Source organism: Pelecanus crispus, chromosome 7, assembly GCF_030463565.1.
Source record: "Pelecanus crispus isolate bPelCri1 chromosome 7, bPelCri1.pri, whole genome shotgun sequence".
Classification (NCBI taxonomy): Eukaryota; Metazoa; Chordata; class Aves; order Pelecaniformes; family Pelecanidae; genus Pelecanus; species Pelecanus crispus.
The window spans coordinates 6,934,953-6,949,097 of NC_134649.1; the positions used below are offsets into that span (position 1 = coordinate 6,934,953).

The window sequence follows — 14,145 nt, forward strand, 5'->3', positions numbered from 1 at the left end:
ATCCAGCCTTGCCTCTGCAATCGAAGGGGAAAAAAGAAAGAAAGAAAAAAAAAAGGTGCTGTTGAACCATCCTCTCTCATTCTCCTCCCCACCCCACAAACTAGGTCATACACTCCACCTTGCTCTTTTTTGGGCTACGACTCCATGCTGAAAAGACAACCCAAAAAAGACAACCCAACATAGGTGTTTATCAAAACACACACCTTCCCCCCCTCCCCCCCCAAAAAAAGGTCTGTGGCAGTGATAATAGTGTTGTTCTGAAGCAAGAAGAAGGGGATGGGGGAAGCATGTGTGCACGCGTCGGGGGTACGGAGGGAGATGCTGCATTCCGAAATTGCACTGCATCCTATAGCGCACTCCGCTTCTTCCTAATGGGAGTGGAGCTGCTGTATGGTTTCAATTCAGCATGCTGCACCTGTAAAAACAAATACACATGACGTTTGCAGTTAGGTAACTCTAGCTCACTACAGTGTGTGTTAATGGCTCCCCAAGGACAAACCAAGGGAAACTAAGGAAGGTTCAAAAGTAATGAATCATTTTCTAAACACAGGAACATGGGGGATTAATTGCAGGAAGGATTTGAGAAGTCATGCATCATTTCTTGAAACGAAAATATTAAAAGCAGATTTTTCTAATGAGATACATGGGGTTCTACCTGATTTCAGCAATGTAGGCTAGTTCTTTTGGGTTTGTTTTGGTTTGGGGGTTGTTTTTCTTATCTTTCTGGCATTAACCTATAACTTTAATAAACTTCTCTCAGGAGTTTCAATTCAAGTGGATCCCAATATGCAGTAAGATGACAGTTGTCAAAATTGTACACAGACCTTGGGATGCTGACATATTTAATTGTTTCAAAAAAGGAAAATATTTTCCCAAATAGAACCTGGGCAAAGCTGCCTCCACCTTTCAAAACAATTTCATATACAATATAATGGTTAAAACATGTGTGATAAACTGACAAGGATGGTGTAATCTCCAAATTGTCTGTTGTGCTACAGAAAAGTATTCCCACTGAAATCATGGGGAAACTTTTGCTGAATGTGCAGTCCTTTTCACTCCTCCTCTGTCTTTTGTCCAACATGTGTGGGTTGCAAATGGCTAACGTATAGAGAGAGGTAATTTCTAACTCATTGCAGTACCACAGTGAAATGATGATGCATTGATAGCATGTAAAACGAAGCAGACAGAGGGGCTTTGGAGCTGCCATGAATGACTTTTCACGAGAGCGTGTGGCTGTCACACAGACTCACTATTTTTAGCACTGGTGGAAAACTCTGAGAAGGTTTGTCCCATCCTAGGAACTGTTATCATTCCTCCCATAGAAAATGGTTATCGGTTTCCTTGGAGAGCTCAAAGAATCCCCAAATGATAGAAACCACTCAAGGATATTTTATAAAAGTAAATGTTAAATCAAGCATAAATAGAAAAGCAGCTTATCTTTAAACATAAACACTAAAAGGGCATATGCAAACCATCACTGCAAATCCAGCGTGCTCTACAAGAGCAATGACAAAAAATAAAAATACTCTGAAGCTTAATGTCTCTATGATCATTTCTGTTTAGCATTTTTCCTCCCACCAGTCTATGACAAGATTTCTCTCAAGTTATTAGTGCTGCCACCAAGCAATCTGGTGGCCTCTTGAAATAAATGTCACCAGAAGCCTTTTCCAACCTTGTTTCTACCAGATGCCTCGACACTGCATGTGGGCAGTTATTTTTCTGTCTCCAACAGAGGAAAATCACTATATGTGAGATTGTGATCCCCTTATTCAGTGAGCAGCACCTCACTGTGAAAGTACAGTTTTTCACAGAGGAAGGTACAAGGTCAGTGGGATCCAGGGCATCAGGATCAGGGCCTGAGGACACAGATTCCAGTTGATTAAAACAAAAGAAAGAATCCTTTATATCATGTGGCTTCATTACCCAGCAAGACTATTTTCCTTCCTCCAAGAGAAATAAACAGATCTTGACATTCTAAAGGACTTATTGTTCAAATAATTTCCAGGAAGATAGGCAAGATTCCTGAAGACAGTGTTGTTGTTTAAAAGAAATATGAAAAGAAGCAAGACTTGCTGAACTTGAGGGAGGATAGATTCTGGTTAGATTAAAAGTTATAATTCCATAATGGTAGAAGATTGATCTGATCAGCCACAGAGTATTTTACACACATCTCAACGCTTTCTCTAACGAAAAAGACGAGCAGAGCATTGTCCAAGGGAGGCCTGGAGTTCAAGGTGGGTGGGGAGGAAGAATTTTGAGGGACAGCTGATGTGAAAAAAACCCCACAGCAAGCACAAAGTCAGGGAAACAATGCCCACCCCACCCCCCCCCCCCCCCCCCCCCCCCAATCTTGAGAAAAGGGAGAATTCAGCAATTCCTTTTGGATGGTTATCTCTATCAAAAAGACTATTTTTCTCTTCCCTCCGTACAAATACCAGAGCAGAAAGGTGACGGAAACCATAGTTCAGTAACCACGCTGGGTGATTTTCCAGATCATTATTAAGTAGGTCTTTTCAGGATAATTTTTCTGCAATCATTTTATCCTTCTGACAAAGGATTTTGGCTCCCCTCTCTTCTAACACCCTCCTCCCTGCCCCCCACCTTTGTGGATTTTCCCCAATTCCTTATCTCCGTTATTCAAAAGTGCACTGGCATCGTATTCCCCAAGCAGAGCACCCAGCCGCTCTCAGTGACGCTTGTTGCCTCTGTTGGCTGTGGCCATTCATTACCTACCTTTTGAACATCAGATGGTACCCTGGAGAGGAAATCTAGTAGCTCATTATTGTCGATGGCATAGGGATTTCTAAGCTTCTTAGTAAATTTATTTATGCCTAGGAAAATAAAAAAAAGCAAACAAAATAATACAAACCCTTTCTACTCCTTCTCTCCTAAATTGTTCAGGCAAGGTGAAAAAGGAAAAAGGAATTCACAAGTAAAAATTGGTGTGAAAACAGTGCCTTGGACTTAAAGCCACACATATATTTCCTGTCATGGGGAATCATTCACAAGTGCCTCCTGGAGGAAGTAGAAGGCATTATTTATAAAGGTATTTCTCTACTTTGGGGATCATCTGTTGTCAACAACGTGGTAAAAAAAGGTTGCAGCATGCATTCAATCTGGGCGATATTGTGAGGAGAATATACAAATTTGCAGTTGAGACTACTGTTAAATCTGCTACTCTCTGTGACCAAAGACATTCCCTCTCCTCATGCCCAGGGAACTACAGGGCTCTGAAAAGAATTGGGCAGGATAAAGGGGTTTTTTTCCTTCCATTTCTTCTGAAAATGAAAGCTTCCCTTCCCCATCATGTTTTGTAGCTTGTCCTCTCTTTGCAGAACCAGATTTGACAAGTTGGCCATATTACAATGCTGCGGGAAACTGTAAAAACTTATCACAAGGTTTACTTTATTTTGATCTTAGGGTGAATAATTCAGCTTATTAACTGCAGCAGCAGTGCTACCAGTGTTCTCCATGGACTTATGCTTCAGATATCAGAGGTGGTCTGCGGTAGGAGAAGATCCATAGGAGTGTATTGTTCATGTTATTGTGGATATCATGAGGTCTTCTCTTCTACTGCTTTTGAGGAAAGTGAGCGATGAGCAGCCCTCAGCCAGCACCATCCCTATTGCATGGACCGGGATGAAAAAGTAAGAGGCCTGTGCACCCTTCCCAGCAATCCCCTTGTGCCAATGCAGCCACTTAACACCTACTGCCACCACTTCCCCACTGAGAAATAGTGGGGAAGTAGTGTGGCTTTGTATAGGTGTGGTAGAAGAGCAAAGGATCATTAGGTGAAGAAAATCAGCTAACCCATTTTAAAGAATAGCAAAAAATTTCAAATATTGGTTGCCTCTAAGGATCAAAATGCAGCATTCAATTTCCATCATGACCCTGTCCAAAATCTCATAGTAGTTTTCCTGCAAGTGATTTCAAATGTGATGGCTGCTCCAGCCTTCTCCTCTCTCTGAAATGTACCTGCTTCACATCTGAGATTCAGCTTTTAAGCCATATACTTGTAGCAAAATGCCAACACAATTTTCTGTGTACCTGATTTTTAAAAACCAGAAAATACCGTAAGGTCTTTTGAGGCCTTGCCACAGGGTAGTTGTTTAACATGTATCATATTTGAAGGCCCTGTCAGTCTAGATGATGTTGAACGGAAGTATAGTTTTCATGTACTCACCATGTCTTCCATACAAGAACAGCAATATTTTGTTACTGAACTTTTTACTCCTAGCAATTTCTCTCCTTCCCTTTTGCCCTTTCTTTTGTTTGATTTAATCCTTTATTTCATTTATTTTTTTGCCCAAGAGTGGCTTTCTGTACTGCCACCTTCTTATTCCCTCCCTTTTCTGCATCCAGGAGAGCCAAGACAGCAGCAGATTGCTCAACCCTGGAAGGGTGATAGGGTGTCCCTGCAGCCCAGAGCCACACTGGGGCTAAGCTTCAGTGGTTCAGTGAGGATTACCTGCATTATGTTCTCAGCAATTGTACCTCAAGGCTGAGATAAAAGCTATCACTCTAAAGAAGACAGAAGGTCATTTTGAGATGAAGAAAATCTTCAGCAGCTGGCATACCATCTCCTTTTGTGAAAGACTGTCTTACTCTTCTTCATAACACCACCAAGCAAGTTTTCATTTTTAAAAGCTCCTCTTTTACTTCATGATGCACCTTCACACAAATACTTTCTGACCCGTGACACAAAGTGATGCTCAGTTCCTCCATTGGACCATGGGGTACTGGGCACACTGCTCCTCCTGATTGCAGCAGAGTTAAGACCCAAAAAGCTCCCGAGGTCCAGGCCTCCATGGTCCAGCTCTTCAAACACATCTTGTCCACTCCCTACCATATCCCAATCAGGGGGCTCCAGAACCAGGAAGCTCATTACTCTCCCACAGAATAATAATAATGTTGAAAGTAGCTTATGCAGACTAATGTTCTTCTTGTGGTGCTGTTGGAAACTTATAAAGAACACTAAGAAAAGCAGATCATCGGATCACCCAGGAGGGAAAAAAATGGTAATTTTAAGACATTCATAGCATACTTATTCACCTCTAAGCAACAGCACTTGGCTGACTGTGTAACAGGTCATTTAAATCTTGTTTGATTTCATTCTTTAGATATATATTGTATTTATTGCATGAAGATGAGACACAGTGGAGTACTTACCCCAGATTAAAACAATGTACCTCAGTGGTATAAAATACAAAATGACTGTTGCTGCTGCCAGGACCAAGCAGGCCAGGACAGAGAGGAAAGGCACCGTCCAGTTGAATGTGCTGTAAAGAAAAACAATACTCCTTCTCAACATTTCTGCTCTTGGACACTGCTTGTACTCTGCTACCCAATAATAATTTAATGACCTCTTTGCAGCGCTTGGTGCTTTCAAATGCACTGTAAATTGCAGATCCTTTGGAAGGTGGATAGGCAGATTCCTGCATCTGGATGCTATAACAGATCAAGGGAGATATCTGAGAAGCAGATATCATGATAAGGAGAGAGAAGATGGGGAGCTCAGTAAAGTTGTTAGGCATGTAGCGAGTTGTTTTTGTTTCTTCTTACATGTGTTGCACTTGTTACACATCTCTGCTCACTGGTCAGCTCTCTATTATTCATGGGTGGATTATCGGACCTGGAAACAAGGCTGTGCCACAGGTGTGAGCCATCTGAGCTGGCTCCACTGGGCCACAGTGGAGATGACATGTGATGTGTGTCAGTGCGTGACTCAAATGTGGCAGGTAGCCAGACTCAACCCTGCCAATAACTTGGAATGGATTAATTATGACTGATGCTAAACTTTAAAAGAGCAGTTAAAGTCATCTCTGTATACTATTAGGAAATAATATCCTATATAAATCTCTCAATATTTATATATTTGCTTCTATTTCCTTACGTTTTCAACAATTCCTTATTACACTGTATATAGGATGCTGTCTTGGGTAAGCTACAGTATGCTAGCAGCAGTCCAAGCTTCTGCACCCTACCAACCTGCATCAGATTTTTTCCCAAGGGGAACATTCTCAAGAGGCTCAGTTACTGCAGTCATTCAGAGTTTTGCAGCATTGTAGCACAAAATAGGACTTCCTTTCACTCAGACCATTCACCTGTAAGCCCGCAATGGACTTAAGGTGAGCAGCTATTGCTAACACATCTTTGAAGTTTTGTCCCCCTGTGCCCTTATAAGATACATCTCTACAGCATGCACCAAGCATTGAGATATCTGGACTACCTGAATGCCAGTTACTCCACAGGCAGATTTACAGATCCGGGCATCTCTGTTTCATACAATCTGCCTGCTAACTTCATCACATCATGATGACGGGGAGTAGGAAGAAGAGAGAATGAACGTGGACCACTTAACAGGCTATAAAATAAGACGAACTTCCCTTGACAGATAAAATTAATAGGAGGCTAAAAGAATTACTTTTTAAGCTTCAATAGATGTATTAAATATTAAGTAAAGATAGGTGGGAGAGGACCCATCATTATCAATCAATGTAGCTTAAGTTAAAGTAAAAAAAAATAGCAAAACAGCTCAATTCAGTTAAACTATTAAAACTCCCTATGATTGTATAACTAGAGTGACAGACGGAAACTGTAGCACAATTCAGTCTGTCACTTACAGAAAAACTTTGGTGGCAATTTTTTAATGGTACATTACTGTTGAGTTACAATGGAATTCTTCTGAAATTACATCGGGCATCCACATTAATACCCAATGTCTTCTTTAAGACCATTGTTACCAAAATGAATACAAGAATTAATAGTGCTTAAGCACTCTGAGTCTTCCTGCCATGCAGCTGGGCAGAACAGTGCCCTGTTCATAGACTGGAATACATCTTTGGGCCACTTCCACCCCAGCTGGGGTGTCCGGCATAGAACCACAGCACATGCGTTTGCTGTATTTTTAGCTCGAACCCAGCTTCTCATTAAAGTGTGGCTCAATCACAAACCATCACTGTGTTCAAAACAGAAAACAATGTAGGTCAATTAAGCTCCAATAAAGATTGGGTTATAAAAGTTTGTGTGTGTTTGTGTGTGGGATTTTTTTTTTTTTTCTTAGGCTTTTCACCTCCCTCCTTTGTAAGGTCAGGAATACCCTATGTGCCTCTCCTTGCAACAAGACCCAGAAAGCCCCCTTCGGGCTTCCTCATGGCACCAGCAGGAAGCAGACAGCTCAAAATGGTAAAGAGAGAACATCAATGTGTTGGGCAGGGAAATAAGTGATTGGTAACCCCTGTAACCAGACCAGGGCAGGGAGGGCGTGGGAAACGCAACATTAACCATCAATTCCTACCTACTTTCCATGAAGGAAATGAAAAGAAATGACTGATACTTCTGTGCCCACATCTTCAAGCAATATTTTCCCTTGTGTCACATCATGACTCCTTACCCCATCACAAACAGACAAGACCAGAAAGCTGGGCAAATACGAGAGGTACATCAGTAGAGCACATGGCTTCTCTTCTCTGTGCTTTGGGAAGGTTTTTGGAGTAAAAGACTCCAAGAGAAGGAGAAGCAGTGGGACTGGCCATGTTCTCCTGCTGCACCTTGCAGTCATTTCTGGAGCAAGGCATTCACTCTGCCTTAATCCTCCTGGCCCTGCTTCATTGTAAATCACAGCTAAGCAAGAAAAAATTATCACTTACTTTTTAATCCTCTCTCCAAATGATGCTATTTCGTCTAGGATGCTTTGAACAGCTATGATGATCTCTTGGACCATGTGGATGCGGTCAATTAACCCCTTTTTCTCAGATTCCTAACAAAAAAAAAAAAAGGAAAACTAAAACTTTTATATATTCAGTATTTATTAATATGTTCATGTGAAGAAAGTAAGATCTCCAGTACTGCTGATGCATCCATGAACTCAAGCATATCAATGAAGGAAGGAGAACACACACTTTAGGATTATCACATGCAATCAACATGAAGACATATAGTTCCCTATATTTTCTTCCTCTTCCTCAGCACATGGACAGAGGTTTCTACATCTTCTAACGCAAATTGACTGCAGGATCTCAAACCAGGCTTTCACTGAAGAACCCAGCTGCAATCCAAACCAGAAGAGATGCTGAGCACCCCTGAGTCCAGTTGACCTGTAGGGGAGTGCTGGGTTCTCAGTGCTTCTCAAGAACAAGAAAATTCTTGTGCAGAACTTCTCAGTATCACTTTTCTGAGCTTTGTAGACTCGCAACAGCAATGCTGTTTTCTTTATATAAATTAGCAGCAAGATAGTGAATACAACATTTTTTTGAACATTCTGTATACAGAGACTTATTCTTTTACTGGGGAAAAAAAAAAAGAATCAAAGTTAAAAAATGTCATTTTCCTTTTACAGCAGCCATCTCACAACTTCATTTCTTACTGCTTATTTTAGGCAACAACATTACAGGACATTACTACACATGTGCAGAAATAAAAAGGAAGCACAGAATGAATTAAAAATCAAAATGACTTAAATCAGCCTTGGAAATCAGTATACAATTATCAGCATTCAGCATTTCTTTGCCAGCAATCTAACACACATACAGGCATGCAAATTGGTGTGGTTGCAGATATTCTAGCAAGAAATCAGCAAAACATTCACTTATTACAAAATGCAGAGCCCTGGACACTGATTTTACATCACATTTAGACTCTCCAAAATCAGCCCAATTTAGAAGAAAGACGTTTTAAGTTGTGTTTTAACCAGTCTGTGCCCAGAGAGGGGAGATGCTGGTAAAACACAAGTTGCATCCATGTTCTCTGTGGTCCCTAGCATCCAGGGCACAGGAAAGGTTGGGTTGGGAGTAAGCAAGGGCCAGAGACACTCGGATCAACAAATGCTGCAATTCTGCTTCTGTGTTGTGAACCCACATTATTTCTCCATGCAGGAGAGAGCATCAGAGGCTACATAAAGAAACACTGGGCCGTAGAGGTGAGGACTCATTGCTACAGCCTTTTGGCACTACTGTGCTGTGAGAGGGTTTGTGTGCATCAGAGGGGGCACCACACTACATCTTGTGTGCTGGAATAACATATGAACCATCCTTGGATGCTGAGAGGCAGACATGACAGTACAGCCCTTCTAACCCTTTGAATTACTTACTTCCCCTTTCTCTTCACCGTAATTTTTGAGTTTAAAAAGCCAGCCAAAACCACCACGGAGTTATCAAGCTCCAGACATTTGAATATTTGCCTTTAGGTTGCAAGCGATTGCACAATGAATAGAAGCAGTATTTTAAATAATCACACATTTGGGTGTGAAAATGAGTATTTTTACATTAATAAAACAACCAACAAAAATGAAACCCTTGGGGTGTGAAATAACCCCAGAACAAAATAAATAAATAAATAGTCAGTTTATGTGAAAATAGCACCAAAAAGTCATTTTCACACAACTGCAGTTATAACCTTGTTAGGCTCAAATGTAAATGACACATTAAGATTATATTTAACTATTCACTCACTAGAATGGTACAATGGTCCCTTAGCCATAGTTGGCTTTTTTGCACCAAACTTGCAAGTAGAAGTTGGGGAGCAGTTCATGAAGAACCAGCCAGTGGGAATTTTATTCTGTCCAAATTCAGACAGAGGGGTAAAGAAACCACTTTGTATAAAGTGATATTCCAGGGCAAGCCTACTCTTGCTACCCAGAGCTGCAAGGAAGATCATCTGCCAGCTCTATCTGCATCATGCTGACTTCATTTACACATCTTCGATTGAGCTTAGAAATGTGGTGATAATGCAGCTTAACCAATACAACATAACTTCTGCTGCAGCCACCAAGCAGACTAAAAAAACAAAACAGAAACTAGCAGTTCCTAGGATATAATGACAATTGCATGCATATTCTTACCTAGCATGCACGCTAAAATCACCCCTAGACAATGGCATTTTCAATTTACAATACAAAATATGCCCAACCAAGGAAAAGGCAGAGACAGACTGGGACTAGAAAGCCTTGTAAATGAAATCAGTTATTAGGGAGTAAAATAGGCTAGCAACTGCCCTTGCAGTATGCACTGCAATATGTGTGCAGAATCATTTGAAAATCCTGGAAATTTGTCAACGTCTTTTCTTTGTTATTATTGTTTTGTTCTGGAAACCTGCAGTCTAAACACGTCTACGGGATGATTAGGTCACTAGTTAAGCAAGAGAGAAGCAGACAAATGAAGTACGACAAACAGGATTTTCCAAATTATTTAGGTTTTGGAGTGCTGTTTATGCTTTCTGAAGTCAGCACCTCACAAAACACTGTCGGAAGCAGTAAGAGAGTTCATAGTCCATCAAGACAACAGTCACTTGTCCATATTTATTAGTAAATGCCAACTGTCAAACAGAAAGCTATATTTGAATGTTACCATATTTGTGGAAGATGTAAAAAGTGATCCCAAATAAATCTTCCACTAAACACACTTTCCCATCTGTGCAAGGTCCCACCACCCAGATAATTTTTCTCCATCCTCCTCAGGTGTCATTCCTTTCTGATTTCTTTTGGATTTCAACATATCAGGCTGCTTGAAAACAGGATTTGGATACCCATGGTTCTAAACCACAGCTCAGAAGCTTTTGTTTGAATTAAAAATAAAATATCCTGCCTGTTTTCGGCATTTTTTCCCTAAAACCGGTCGTGAAGCTTCCATTCCTTCAAGGCCTTTTTCTTCTTTATTTCTTAGCTGATTACAGCACTGTGGGTGGACCAAACCTAGTCTTCAGCCTCTGGGAAAGAATTAACTCCATCAAAATGAATTTACAACTGAGAATTAATTATATAATCAGTGTGTTACTTCAAATCTTCCTTGCATATCCTGATTTAAGAAACCTTCATTTCTACATTAATTGCCTGAACAAAAACACAAAAGGGGTCTTACAAAAGATTAAGCATGTCGGGGGAAGAAAAAAAAAAAAAGCCCAACACCCAGCAAATTCAGAAATTAAGTCTTTTGTGTCCAGCTAATGTAGATCAACTTAAACTTGTAAATGAAGACCCCAAATCTCTGCCGTACCGAAAGGTGTTTATAGATTTTTCTATTTCCAAAATATGTAACAGTTAATAAACAGGACATGTAAATGCACTCAAAGGGTTACTACAGCTCTGTGATCGTCCTTCCCTTCCCCATGATGTCATGCTGCTCCCCAACATCAGGGACAGTTGCAAAAGAAACTGTCACAGGATGGCAAAATTGAGGTACTTCCAACAATGAAGACTTTGAAAGTGTGTGAAATACAGGGCAGGCCAGGAGAGGACATCTCCAGCATGAACACGGCAATTCATGACAGGCAAGCTACAGTGGTCAGAGCTGGGCTTGCGAGGGGAAGTCATAAGACCTACGGAGCAAGAGACTGAAGGCAAAATTATCAATCATCTGGTCTGCCCTGCAACAAAGACCAAACAATGCTTGTTACTGCTTCTGCTCTAGCAAAACACCCGTTACTGAATTGAAAACTTGGATGGTAGAGATCATCTACTTCTTGTGATCATTTGTTTCAGTGATTAATAGCTTTCATCTTTACAGAAAGCTGTTCCCTATTTTTTAACTCTGTCCTTCAGATATTTTTCCTCTGGGTACGTGCAAACCAGTAAGCAACACTCCAAATGCACAGATAATTTTTAATATTGTCCTCTAAGCGTATTTCTGATGTATACTGCAAATACCATATGCACACAACTAAAAACTTAGGCTTGAAGTCATAAGCAAGTTCTAAATATTTGCTTGGGTTTCATATAAAACACTCATACAAAAAGAAATCTTGCATGCGACTTTCAAACAAGTGGTAGTCATCAGCAGATTTTTGGCATGCCAAGGGAAACTCAATATATAAAGCTGAGGAACATTTGGGGGCAAGGATGAGGAAAAGGGGAGGACTAAAAATAAATAGGGATTAATGCAAAAGGAGGAAGAAAACAGGATACAGGCAACTAAGTCAGGAATGAAAACCTTGAATATCTTCAGGAATTTGAAGAGTTAGTCTGCCTAGCCCTGGGCTGGTCTAACCTTCAGGTTTAGCTTTTTTACAGAAGCTATCTCATTATGCCACTGCTGCTACAAGCACATTAGGACAATGTTTTACCAGGATTTATTCCATGTACCAGATATGAATTCCCCAGTGTATTAGCAACAAACAAGATTGATGGAAAGGGGAAAGACAGCAAAAAAGTTCAGGCATGCATGCCTTTTTGCTCCACTATTATTCTGTTTTTTTTTTTAAAAAAAACATGCTGGTTTTTAGTTATTAGTTATTTAGAGAAAAGCAGACTTAGCCAAAGTTGGATTTCACTTGCAACTTGCTCTGTGCTAGACTACAAAACACCAACCTTAGCGGTGTGCAGCAAAACCTGTGCCAAACAACATCTTAAGGCCAAAATACTCATAGATGAAGAACTTCTGAAACCAAATGATTTTATTGGGTATAAACAGCAGACCACCGGCCTCTATTGTCTGCAGGGAACACTTCACTTACAGCTTCAGTCTAGCAGCAGAATGAAGCTCCTGTGGGAGGTGGTAGCCATGGAGTGACAGACAGTCTCTTGGTAGCTAAAATGAATTCCAGGCAGAGCTTTGAAAATAGTCACCACAGCAACCTTGAACTGGATCCTGCCTTCGGTGGGAGCCAAAGGCGGCTGAAACGAACACAGCAATCTGCCTTGCTGAGTCACTGTCTTGCCCTGTGCTGCAATGTCTGCTGCGTGTCGAGGAGGGCTTCTCAGCACTTCCAGGAGGACGAGTACCCGGAGAGGATGGCTGCCAAACTCTGAGCGATTGCCTCGTGCAGTCCCAAAACTGTGCATCACAGGATCTTTTTGTTTATTAACACCATGCTGCAAATGTGCCTGCCTGACTGTGGAAATTTAGCGAATCTGAGTGTACTTGAAATAATTACCAAATAGAGGAAATGCAACACATACAGGTCAATTTATGCTCTCAGTTAAAAAGGTGTGAAATCTGGAATAATTCCACCAGAGCCAATAGAATTACTTCAGACTGATATGAAAGAGAGCACCATCATCCTTAAAAGGACACATTTTAACAGCAGGGTACATCATTCTACAGCTAAGGCTGGGAGACCACTGGCTAAAAGTCAGAAGATGACCACCTCACGCCTTGTTAAACAATGCTTACACTTTCTTCTGCTTACATTAGGCGAATTTCATCTACACACAGAGGACCAGCAAAAGCCTCCTAAGCCCACCCCAAGAAAAACCTTATGTGGAGAGGTTTAGGTCATAACTCTGTTGCTTTCCCTCTGCACAGGCGCGAAATGCAGGGGGTTTAAGAGGCATTTGCTGTACTTGTTCACGTTTTCATAGGGATCTAAAGTAACCCAAAGTCTGGTGGTATTGCTACAAGCCTTAAAGCAATACCAGTAGTCACAACAGAATAAAACACCATTCAGGTGAGGAACATGTGCATAAGAAGCAACAGGAAAGAAGCCTGAATGGAGATAAAAAGTCATCAGTCATCTTTGATTTAAAAAAAGGGAAAGAAAACAACTTTGGCCAAAATAAGTGCTTTCTCCTGGAAATACACAAGACCTAAGAACAATCACATGGTGATTAGACTTAAACTACTGCATCATCATCTATAATCTAGGTAATGATCTTTAGCAATTTGGGGTACAGGAGAAAGATAGACCTATTCATACATCCGCCCAATTCAAAAGAAATTTTAACAACATTTTAAATAGTTGGAATTTTTAAGGGACAAGAACTCCCTGAGGTTTATGTGCTTGGTCCAGTGGCCTGCCTAGTGCTACTTAATATTCTTCCAGAGGTTTAGAGAAGTTACGGTGTTAGCTTACCTACCTCCAGAGTAAGGGGGAGAATTTTAGACTGCCATAGGGCTGCTAAGGTTTATACATGAGGAGAGCCATAACACTGTGCCCAGGATACCTAAAAGTCCTCTGCAAGTCCCTCTTTTCAACTCCTCTCTCCCATCACTCCTATCAATAGCTGGGTCATGATGCTGGGAGAAGGATTGTGCCAATTTATGGAATGCCTACAGGTAAGAGCAGTCCTAAACAATGCTGCAGTGTAAATAAGAAATAACAACAGAGCATTTATCTTCCAGTTTCTCATACACAGGAGGCTCCCAAGCAAAGAGCAAAGCGCAACCAGAGCAACCCCTGCACTCTATCTTAACCAGAAGGTGACTGGGTTAATAA

The 14,145-nt window shown here is 40.9% G+C and overlaps 1 protein-coding gene across 4 annotated transcripts in view; it reads right to left on the reverse strand.

Moving 5' to 3' along the window:
• Nucleotides 1–346: 346 nt before the first annotated feature.
• MCTP2 (multiple C2 and transmembrane domain containing 2) overlaps nucleotides 347–14,145 on the reverse strand; it is a 104,903-nt gene continuing 91,104 nt past the window's right edge. For all 4 annotated transcript variants that reach the window (XM_075713584.1, XM_075713583.1, XM_075713582.1 and 1 more), the window contains 4 exons: nucleotides 7,650–7,759; nucleotides 5,170–5,279; nucleotides 2,734–2,831; nucleotides 347–415 (listed from right to left, as the gene is read on the reverse strand). In XM_075713584.1, coding sequence (XP_075569699.1) covers nucleotides 347–415; nucleotides 2,734–2,831; nucleotides 5,170–5,279; nucleotides 7,650–7,759 — 387 coding nt within the window. The remainder of the gene's footprint in view (nucleotides 416–2,733; nucleotides 2,832–5,169; nucleotides 5,280–7,649; nucleotides 7,760–14,145) is intronic.